General features: G+C 43.4%; 1 protein-coding gene across 1 annotated transcript in view; it reads right to left on the bottom strand.

The window, feature by feature from the left end:
* Positions 1-1,816: 1,816 nt before the first annotated feature.
* The window catches only part of LOC139746622 (uncharacterized), a 69,507-nt gene continuing 58,925 nt past the window's right edge, over positions 1,817-12,398 (bottom strand). The window contains exons 7-9 of the mRNA XM_071658037.1: positions 6,990-7,096; positions 6,146-6,579; positions 1,817-4,065 (exon numbers count right to left, since the gene is read on the bottom strand). Of these exons, the coding sequence (XP_071514138.1) occupies positions 3,307-4,065; positions 6,146-6,579; positions 6,990-7,096 (1,300 nt within the window). The 3' untranslated portion in view covers positions 1,817-3,306. The remainder of the gene's footprint in view (positions 4,066-6,145; positions 6,580-6,989; positions 7,097-12,398) is intronic.

Here is a 12,398-nt window from a genome sequence, read left to right on the forward strand (position 1 = left end):
GCAACTGACATTGGTCGATTAAACAAATAGCATTGAAAAATATGGCAAATCGTGGTTGCTGGGGAAAGCTGGATAAGATTTATATTTGTTCTATCGATTCCTGCAAGTATCTCACTTAGTTTTACGTTAAAGCCGGTATTCCCTATTCTTCACACCCCTTTCTCACTACTGACTTGTTAATTTACCTAAATAGGACATAATGCACCAAGCTCCACCAATCGTATACTATTCATTACACATTGTACTACCACTGTAAAGGAAAATCACGTGTTCCGATGCCATTTCTGTAGCGGGACTTTACTGGTATTTTGCAGTCACTGAATACTGTTTAGAGGTGACCATGTTGTCACGCGTGCGATCACTGACATGAATATTGGATTATTCCACTACCTAGTGTAGGAACACCAACTGTAGCATTTCGTACACTTGCTTCGGCTACTGAAAGTAATTTCACATCTATATTGTCTTCTATTACAGCTCTATCAATCCAGATAAAATAGTTTCTGATGGGCTGATGCGAGCGATGTGTTCCACCTATAGATGCGTTGTGCTGGTTTGTTTACCTCAGAATCAGCTGTTGACTGCCAGTATAATAGTCACGCTGGAACATTCTATATAAAATGAATACAAATCACTCCGTAAGGACGGTCATTTAAATCTTGTTGCATATTTTTCTTCCAGTCTTTAGTGTTGGTGTTTATATTTCAGCTTCAGAGAGTGGGTCTCTGAGCTTATACATGTATATATATATATATATATATATATATATATATATATATATATATATATATATATATATATATATATATATATATATATATTAGGTACAGTAGGGTTGAGGGTCAAGTCAATTGGGAGGTGAGTTTGAATGGAGAAAAACTGGAGGAAGTGAAGTGTTTTAGATATCTGGGAGTGGATCTGGCAGCGGATGGAACCATGGAAGCGGAAGTGGATCATAGGGTGGGGGAGGGGGCGAAAATTCTGGGGGCCTTGAAGAATGTGTGGAAGTCGAGAACATTATCTCGGAAAGCAAAAATGGGTATGTTTGAAGGAATAGTGGTTCTAACAATGTTGTATGGTTGCGAGGCGTGGGCTATGGATAGAGTTGTGCGCAGGAGGATGGATGTGCTGGAAATGAGATGTTTGAGGACAATGTGTGGTGTGAGGTGGTTTGATCGAGTGAGTAACGTAAGGGTAAGAGAGATGTGTGGAAATAAAAAGAGCGTGGTTGAGAGAGCAGAAGAGGGTGTTTTGAAGTGGTTTGGGCACATGGAGAGAATGAGTGAGGAAAGATTGACCAAGAGGATATATGTGTCGGAGGTGGAGGGAACGAGGAGAAGAGGGAGACCAAATTGGAGGTGGAAAGATGGAGTGAAAAAGATTTTGTGTGATCGGGGCCTGAACATGCAGGAGGGTGAAAGGAGGGCAAGGAATAGAGTGAATTGGAGCGATGTGGTATACCGGGGTTGACGTGCTGTCAGTGGATTGAATCAAGGCATGTGAAGCGTCTGGGGTAAACCATGGAAAGCTGTGTAGGTATGTATATTTGCGTGTGTGGACGTATGTATATACATGTGTATGGGGGGAAGTTGGGCCATTTCTTTCGTCTGTTTCCTTGCGCTACCTCGCAAACGCGGGAGACAGCGACAAAGTATAATAAAAAAAAAAAAATAAATATATATATATATATATATATATATATATATATATATATATATATATATATATAAAGTCCCAAAGTTAGAGTTTGCGTCACCGTACTTTCATCATAAGACTAGAAAAGGATATCCTCTCAAATAAAAGACAATCATGATATACGTAATCTATATTTATTTGTATTAATCGACATTTGTTAACTATATAACTAGATTGCACGACTGACACTAAGTGCCCTGATATCCATAAATTTCTATAACGACTATCTATATATATAAATTCATTTAAACAAACTATAAAGATCATATTTATATATATACAGTCCGTCATTGCTGTACACCGGACAGTCCACAAAGGAACTTATATTTTTTTCCAGGACATTTCTCAAAGGCATGTACTGCATCACAGGCAGAATTTCCTCCCATAGTCCTTAAAATACTGCCAACAATCAATTGTACATCATACATTTTTTGGTCGTTATTTATCATAAAATGAAATAACTCTACTTCAAATTTATTTCTAAACCGTAACTTCATATTCAGTTACAAATATATGCGAGAATTATGAGAGGCGAAGCGAGGCAAATGTGTAACACAGACAGTTGGCAATACTGTAGGAATAGCTTAGTCTCTACCAGCTTGACCATCCTTGCCTACCTGACAACACCAGGTCCACAACACATGAACTGACATATAGATATACTATTCGGTGTTGTTACTGGTGTGCTTATGATAACCTCCGTATATATACAGATTATAATACAGGTTAATCAGTTAGGCAACATTTACACATATTCGGTGTATGTTTACCTTAACTGACAAGACATCAGATTGTTTTTAAACAAATGCTGAACGCATATGGACATAGTGATGATGCTTACAATAATTCAAAAGAGGTTATCTTCAGTTGGAGACATTGATGAGGAGGATTTTCTCTCGCGTTTGTGAACCTTACACATACACTGCTCACACACGCATACTAAACCAACCAAACCTCCAGACATATATACAGACTATACTTATACATCTCGTACGCAACCACGGGTATACGCAGTGAATTACACTGGACGGTAGAAGTACAGAACGTACACATACTACGGACGGATAGGCTATCTTGCCCTTGGAATGTATTTCATTTAATATTCCCTAACCACACCTGGGGACCAGGTAGCGTTGCAAAAATAACTCTGATGTACGAAGACACACCAGTAAGTATGGCCATATAGGGGCCAGGAACCTATAGCATAATTTGGCTGAGTGAGGCTATGTTTCCTCGTCAGTGAATGTCTCATGAAAAGAGATTCGTATGTGGTGCTGACGGTCTCCCAGCCTGAGGCTTACACTATCGGCTATGCCACTCCAGACGAGGAACTCCATATATAGCACGCGTTCTATATAGGTTTCAGCATCTACAGTCTATATTCCTCAGGCCGCTACAGTACAGAATTCACGTACACAACTGGGAGGCTAATAACCTTTGCAGCCGTCGCAACAACGTCGGGCTGACTCTATGGATTTGTCAGGTTCCTTCAGGGGTGAGGGCTTGGGAGCCAGCCTGGTGGAGGGCTGGCAGTGTCACGCCACCTGGTGCAACATGCCCCCCACCCGCTAACTGCCAAGAACGGGGAGAGGGAGATGGGGAGGCTGGGGTTCACAGGGCGGCGTGGTGCAGCGGCCGAAGCGGCACGGTGGCGGTATCGTCCAGGGAAGGGAGCCACGGTGACGTCACCTTGGTGTCAGCAGCCCAGAGGTGGCGTTCGCCCACCTCCACCGAGGGCACCCGCTGGTCCCGCGCCAAGCTCACCTCCCGTGCCTCCAGCGGGTCGAAGGTGAAGAGATTAAGCTTGGTGGGTGTACCAGCCGAGTACGGCGGCGTGATGTAGGAGGAGTACTCAGGGTAGTCGGGCACCTCCTGCGTGGGTGAGGCCTTCCAGGGAGCGTCCATATGCTGCTCCAGCTCCGGGGATGACGTGCCCTTGTGCGCTGCCGCCGCTACGGGAGCCGCTCGTACCGCTACTGGTGTGGCTACCGCTACCCCGCCTCCCTCAGACACCCCGTGGCTTGACATGGGAGTCATTGGTGACCTTCGTGGGGAAGACTTGGGAGAGGAGATCTTTTTACTTGATCTGTGGGAGTGTGTGGTGGGCGTGTGGGTGGCGGTGTGGGGGTGTAGTGGAACCTGGGTGTCAGCAGAGGTCGTGGTTGGGTCATAGTAGGTCCAGGCTGGGTCACGGGAGTAGTCCAGACCATGTTGGAGACGAACAGAGTAGTGATGGTGGTAGTGCTGCAGGTGGGCGTAGGCTGAGGGCGCCGCCAGGGAATACGGGGTGTGGTGGGCGGCGGGGGCGTGTGTGGGGGCGTGGCCGCCGCTGAGTGTTGCCGGGGCTACATAAGAGGCTGCCGGGTCCGCCTGTAGAAGGGAGAAACAAAGAGTGTCATCAAATCGTCCAGTTTCCAGTGTTTACAACTAAATGAACAACAGCAGAAGCTAACCTGTGCCTCCCTATATCTTTATCTTGATTCTACTCCTAATATTCACCACATTACACCTGACCCATAAGGCTCATTAGGTAAGTCATCTTCACTACATACTTACAGGTCTGGTCAAAGGCCATCTTCATTTCTCCCTCATCCTCACTATACCCTCACTTTCACTACACACCTACAGACAGAGAGATCAGGTCAAGGGCATCTTCAATCCACTTCTGTTTTCACTATACACTCGATATCACCGACCGACCGTTCACCTGATCCGTCAATGACTACCTTCACTCGAAGTTAACTCTATGCTCACTAACACCTGGCCTTTGACCTGATCCGTAAGAGTGAAGTCAAAGACCAATCTTACCATAACCTCATCTTCACTACACTCTCGATACAACTGGCCTTTAGTGAAGGTGCGTTTGATTCGAACCGTGAGAGTCAGGTCAAACTTATCTTCACTTACTGTTGCACACATGTTGCACACATGTAACCGACATAACTGTACTATATCCTCAGCACTGAATCTAAGTTTTCAATTTCAGTCAACGCCTCTCCATACTGGGCCATAAACTCTTCTATACAAACCCAGGGTAGCCACAGACACTGCGAGAGATCTCGTATGTGGCCTTAGAGTTATCCTTATTGCCTGAAGATCTCAAATATTCTTCGGCTCGTGAATGTAGCCTGATACTGAAGGGTTTAATGACCCTGGCAGTTGACAGACTCGAAGCCCAAACAACCACCCAACCACAGGGAACCTTCGCATACATTTAGAAGTAGGGAACCTTATTCATATCACAGTAGTGGATCCACTTCACTGTACGTGAATACAAAATCCTGAAGTCACCCCTATCCAAGTAAACCAAGTTAGGACGTGTCAAAACATACCCTGTGGTAAGACCATTAGGGTGCTCCTCACAGGTAGCGAGGGTGCATGACAGCTTGAGTTGGACTCAGACAAAAAAAAAAAAAAAAAACTGCAGGAGTTGGAGGGTACAAACCAAAAGAGAAAATACTTCGACTTGACCCAAACTCTTTAAAACACCCTCGAAGCACCTAGAGATTTTACATAACAAAACAGTTTACGTTAAATCATTATGCTAAATTCTGAAAACGACAATGATATTTGACTTATCTTCAGACCTACATTTAATAAGAAAAATTAAATGATTTAACAAAATGTTCAATAAATACTGGAGGCCCCCAGGTGAAAATGGAAAGTAGTGAAAATAACAGGGACGTGGAGGACGAGAAGCAGCATGATGTCAGCAGTCTAATGACTTAAAAAATATTTAATTTCCCAACCTTCCACTACGATGATAAATTTCTTCTTCACGAGAGCCTTCTGTGCTTCAGGACCCTTCCATTCCAAACCAGTACTGCGAGTTAACAAGTTTTTGCTGAGAAAGAACTGGACTTCACAACAACGTGAGGGAGAATATTCCTGGCTAAGAAAAGATCTGATGCAATACTAGAAACGGACTGGACCCAAGAATGATGCTCTAAAGCTGCTTAAGAAGCAGAGGGAGGATCAACTGCAGCCACGTGTCAGTAAGCTTACCTGTACTATACGAAAGTCTGACGTAGTTCTGGAGAACAACATTAGATGGGGGAACATAGACCTTCCACCCCTTAGGTTCCAGAGTGTAAAGCTCCCCCTCCCCCTCTACTAAGCCTTGACTTGACCAAGGTGAGGCAGTGCTAAGATGAAGGTGAGGCAGTGATAAGATGAGGGTGAGGCAGTGAATAGATAAGCGACACTGACGCATGATATGAGAGACACACGCTGCAGATCTACAGTCCTACATGCTGGAGACATGCCAGTACAGCGGCATCATTGGAAGGTGATGGAAGTGAACTGGCTACGAAATCTGGTAGTTCCGGATGGTGACCTGGCAACCCATCTGTTAGGAAAGGGAGATGACCTACCTACTACCTACCTGGTAGTTTAGGATGGCTACTTGGCTATGTACATGGTAGGTGAGGAAGGCGACCTGTCAACGTACCTGGTAGGTCATGACCTGAGGGTAGTAGGCGTGGACCCGCTGGGCGTGGGCGTCGTACGCCAGGCCGTACTGCAGTTTGGACTGCATGGTGTAGTAATGGTAGAGCCAAGAGTTGGCCCTCAACACCGACGCTTCCTTCTCTGCCAACACCTGGTTGGTGGCCACGATCACCGGCTGCGTCTGCTGCTGCTGTTGCTGCTGCTGCTGCTGGGAACTGCCGTTACTGCTGCTACTGCTGGTGCCGCTACTGCTGCTGGTGCTGCTACTGTTGGTGCTGCTGCTGCTGGTACCGCTGCCGCTGCCCTGCGACCCTTGCTGGTTGGGATCTGCGGCGTCCTTCACCTGCAGGACGCAGTGGACCCAGCGCCAGGTGCCTCCAGCGGCCTGTAGTCTCAGCAGTAATATACAGGAGCGGTCCTGCTCGCTGGTGGTGACTGTTGAGGGGCAAACATTCACAGTCAGGCAACAGCGTCAAATGGGAAACAGCGCGAATGAGACACACTCACAATAATCACAGTAATCTCACCTGTATGATGAATATAATAACACTAGATCAAGAAGATCGAGCGTGTCTGAACAGGGAGCTACAGGCCGTGAGGATGCAGGTCATGAAGAAGCAGGTGAGGAATGTACAAACCGAGAATATGCAGCTTAGGGATGTACAGTGAGGTCTCGGAAGGTGCATACTGTAAGTACGGGGACTGAAAGCATTCATGAATTAAGAAAGTATAAGTCAGGAAGACACGGGCCAAGCCAGGCCAGGCCAGATACAGGTCAGAGGGTTACTCACTAAGGCGCTTGGCCAAACCAGGCCAGGCCAGATACAAGACAGTGGGTTACTCACTAAGGCGGTGTTTGGTCTGGGCCTCGCGCATGTTCTCTGGGTGGATGAGATGGTACCAAGACACGCCAGCCAGCGACGAACGATTGTACCCGAGGTAAAATTCGCCGCTGGTAAACAAAAAAGACTGATTTTAGTACACATGTAATCCTAAAAACTGATCATCAATATGCAAGAAAATGCGTAAATATCTGTAGAAAAAAGGGCAACAATGGGGAAATAATGTGAAATCATATCAAGTGAAGATATGTAAAATATGATATAAAGTTCTTTGATTTTTTTTGGGGCTTTTTGATTAATGAAGATTATTTTAATATTTTTTTCTATCTGAATGAAATAAAAGATTATTTCTTTAACCCTAATGTCTATTTCAGCACAATAGCACTCATTTATTTTATCAAATCTATTTTATGATGCATATCCTTTCTACTTCAAAGATCATCTATATTGATATCGATAATTTTTGTACACACACACACACACAATATATATATATATATATATATATATATATATATATATATATATATATATATATATATATATATATATATATATATATATATATATATATATATACATTCACCTTACATTCTGATGTGTGCGTTTCAAAGAGAAGTAAGAGAAAGTGTCTGCTGCTGGAGTGAGGCTGAACACACTGATATAAGATACCATCTCATGTCCGCTAAGCTAAAGATGGATCTAACAAAAACCCGTCCCTGCTTGTTAAGAATAACTGTGATACGTGTGTTACGTAATGACAGGAGAAGGAAGGGGAAAAAAAATAATAATAATTCACGAACGTATCTTGCATTTAGGTTGAGTCAGAATTTAAAAATATGAACTATTAACAAAGTGGGGATTTGAGCTTGATGTCATGGAGGTAGAGATAGAGAAAGTGAGACAAGTTTTACAGTTAAGATGATGCAGATAATGCCCCTTTTGCTTTGGGGTCGTGTGAAGTACTCCATCATCTGGTGAAATTAGGGATGAGATAAACTTTAAAAATGATGGTGTCATATTCTCGGTACACGGACTGGCTTTTTATACTGTTCAAATACATTCACATACACATATTCACTTTTGAATACTTGTATACCTTTCCATGATTATAAGCGAGATTCGAAACAAGTTAAAGTATTATAAAAAAAAAACGACCCACATATACTCATAAGTACACACATATATAAGCAGGATAAGAAAAATAATTATATATATATATATATATATATATATATATATATATATATATATATATATATATATATATATATATATATATATATATATATATATATATATATATGGGACATGTGTGTGTGTAAACGTATAACATAATAAAAACATGGGACGTAAGCAGATATGAAGCGGGGCAACATGAATTTAAAACTCTCATAACGGATAACGCAAGTGATTAATACACACATATACATACATATACATACACGTACACAGGCATAAACGTATTCGTACTTGCTTACCTTCACCCATTCCCGGCGCCATCCCTCTACAGGAAGCAGCATCGCCACCCCCCGCGTCAGCGAGGTAGCGCCAGGAAACAGACGAGAAAAAGACCACATCCGCTCTCACACGCGTTCTCTAACTGTCGTGTGTACTGCACCGAAACCATAGCTTTTTATCCACATCCAGGCCCCACAGACCTTTCCATGGTTTACCCCGGACGCTTCACATGCCCTAGTTCAACCCACTGACAGCACGTCGATCCTGGTATACCACGTCGTTTCAATTCCCTCTATTCCCTGCATGCCTTTCACCCTCCTGCATGTTCAGGTCCCGATCACTCAAAATCTTTTTCAGTCCATTCTTCCACCTCCAATTTGGTCTCCCACTTCTCCTTGTTCCTTCCACCTCTGACACATATATCTTCTTTGTTAACCTTTCCTCACTCATTCTCTCCATGTGACCAAACCATTTCAACACACCTTCTTCTGCCCTCTCAACCACACTCTTTTTATCACCACACACCACACACTCGATCAAACCGCTTCACACATTCATTTCCAACACATCCACCCTCCTCATTACAGCCCCATCTATAGCCCACGCCTTGCAACCATATAACATTGTTGGAACCGCTATTCCTTCAAACATACCCATTTTTGCTTTCCGAGATAACGTTCTCGCCTTCCACACACTCTTCACCGCATGATGGCATGAGTACATATTGAGCAAATTGAAACCGGACACTCTAGGTCTACACTACTTAGTCTAGGCGCTGCACGTAGCTACCGAAGTGAATGGTGGAAAATAAGACATTAACGGCCCTTCTGATCCCGAAGGTCATATATGGAAGAAATGTGGAGACCGAAGACGAAAAAGTCGTAAGACTGAAGTGCAGGAGGCATGTATCTCGCCTGATCTAATTCCTGCCAAAGGTGAGACGTCAAATATAAACATGTGAACACTACTGTCTGCCTGAGTCAAAAATCATAATCGTCGGGAGGCTGGAGAAGCGGGCGAGTCCACCCATGCCTCTGCTCCACCCCTGCATCACCCACACCTCACAACATCGTCCTCGTGTTAGCTGATCTGGCTCCGATTACTCGATGTCCACGTATACATTCGTGCTCCTTATCGTAGCCTTACATACACCTTTATCATGTATTCCTTTAAAATGGGAGAAATGCCAGATGGAAATGCTATACTTGGCCTTATGTCACTGACATATAGGTCATATTGTACCGTGCCGCCAGCGTGTCAATGCACTGGATATTCCCTGAGCAAATTTTGCTCCTGTGTCGCATGGGTTTAAGGTCTGTTTTCCTCCTCTCAAACACTGCAAGACAGTCGGACACGCAAGAGCATATCTAGCCCTATGCGTTCCTCTCGTGAGGCTGAAAATTGCAAAGATGGGCCCTGGTGGTGATTACTGGCCATTATGCATAATTTTTAGTATTGAAGGATAGTCGTAGACAATGGCCGGAGAGCGGCTTTTGGGTTATTGGCTGTTGGGGAGATGTCTTTATTTATCTAACATCTTATTGTCTTAATCCCCGGGGCAGGCCGCGACGCCCGGCCCAACGAAGTTCCCAGACCAGGCGATACGTTTAAAGTTATGTGCGGAGGGTTCAGGGTTCAACGGTGGGGCGAGCGTTCTTTATGGGGTGTTCATCAGCCTTGGCATTACCCAGGGTGATTCATTATGTTAGCCTCAGTATATATAAGGCTCAGCTGGGGGAGCTGGACGGATATATATACATACACTTACACGTATGTGGATTTATCTTTTATTTATAAGGGATGGAACTAACGAATCTACGTACTTTACACATATGAGAATAATATACATATATATATATATATATATATATATATATATATATATATATATATATATATATATATATATATATATATATATATATATATATATATATATATATATATATATATATATATATATATATATATATATATATATATATATATATAGATAGATAGATAAAACATTTCAGTATCACCCCATATACACCAAATACCTGCCTGCATAGATGAACACAACCCTCTCTCTCTCTCTCTCTCTCTCTCTCTCTCTCTCTCTCTCTCTCTCTATATATATATATATATATATATATATATATATATATATATATATATATATGTATATATTCGTCTCTCGTATGTTTGCTACCCCCTTATGCTATCCTCTCTTCATCTCCACCTGTACTCGCTCTATACAACTTGCATATATTACTTCGTCAACAATGGAGCACCTGTGTTGAGCCCAGGTCTTAACCTCCTCCTCCTCTTCTTCTCTGTTCATCCCCTTCTCTTCCCCAACACTCCCAGCGGACCCTCCAACAATATCCCCACGAAATTCTTCCCCTCCTAAATCCCTTCCCTCTTCCTCCTCTTCTTCCTCCTCCTCCTCCACAGTCAAGAAAGATATTCCCAGCTCAAAGCCCAAAGTCACAGGGACCTCACCTTATGTATGTGTCCATATGTGGGCACATACAACAAACATATTCATCCAACAAATACACTAACGCAAGAGCTACACCTGCAAACACTGAAACACATAACGCACGCACACACATACTCACGTAAATCACCTCCTAACAACTACATACGCACATACGAACTCACATGCATTTATGGATATTACGCACACGCACGCACACACACACACACACGCATATATATATATATATATATATATATATATATAGACACCCACCCACACAGCGTGAGAACTCGGCCAGGGAACGATCCGAAGATGCAATCTCCGAGGGGCAGCGAGAGCCAGCACACAATGGCTCCCTTCTCTCTCTCTCTCTCTCTCTCTCTCTCTCTCTCTCTCTCTCTCTCTCTCTCTCTCTCTCTCTCTCTCTCACCTAGTATCTATTTACCTATTTGCCTACTTCAGTTATCCGGAGAATTAGCATAGTTATTGTTTCTTAGTTACTAGAGCTCTTAACTCCTCCATGAATTATGATGGAGCAAATGATGATCATTGCGGCGGGCCGATACCATCTGGGAGAAGAGATCTTATCGCATCCTATATTTACATATTCCCAACCCGTGCGGGACCCAGCAGAGCTGGGGAGAGCCCTCGGGGACGCCATTGTACCGCTTGATACTAGCATTTGTGTATGAATGGCGCGAAGATCCGCGCTGTGTCGTGAATCTCCAGAGCAATTTGCCAAGTATTGGAACGTCAGCGAGGAGGATGATTGCACCTTCTATACTTCTGAAAACAGCTTGATGAGTGATATCTTTTGTTGGCCCGGGGTGTTCTGAAGTTCTGGTAAGGGATGAAGCTTTCTGAAGAGGATCGGGGGAGACGTGGCCACAGCGGGCAGAGGTGTTATACTCGATACTTCATGGATGGCTGAAGCTCTGTCTATCTACATATCTAATCTATATCTAATGTAGGTGGATACAGGGGTATGGCAAGGTGGTCTATAGAAAACGGACTCCAGAGGAGGCTCTCCTCTAGTCAGTTCTCGTTCCTTGACCTCCTGATATCCCATCTGGTGTACGTAACCGCTTCCACACTTCTGATGGGATGTGTCTGGTGGAGTGAGGGGGTCCGTTTCTTCTCCCTGCCTCATCTGTCATCACTGCAAGTCTTGCAGATTCTTCCAGAGGGTATCATGGTTCTACACACACACACACACACACACACAAACACACACACACACACACACACACACACACACACACACACACACACACACACAACACACACACACACACACACACACACACACACACACACACACACACACACATACACATACACACGTACACACACACACACACAAACACACACACATACATATATATATATATATATATATATATATATATATATATATATATATATATATATATATATATATATATATATATATATATATGGGCAACAGTGATGTCATGCTGCAAGTA

Source organism: Panulirus ornatus, chromosome 65, assembly GCF_036320965.1.
Source record: "Panulirus ornatus isolate Po-2019 chromosome 65, ASM3632096v1, whole genome shotgun sequence".
Classification (NCBI taxonomy): domain Eukaryota; kingdom Metazoa; phylum Arthropoda; class Malacostraca; order Decapoda; family Palinuridae; genus Panulirus; species Panulirus ornatus.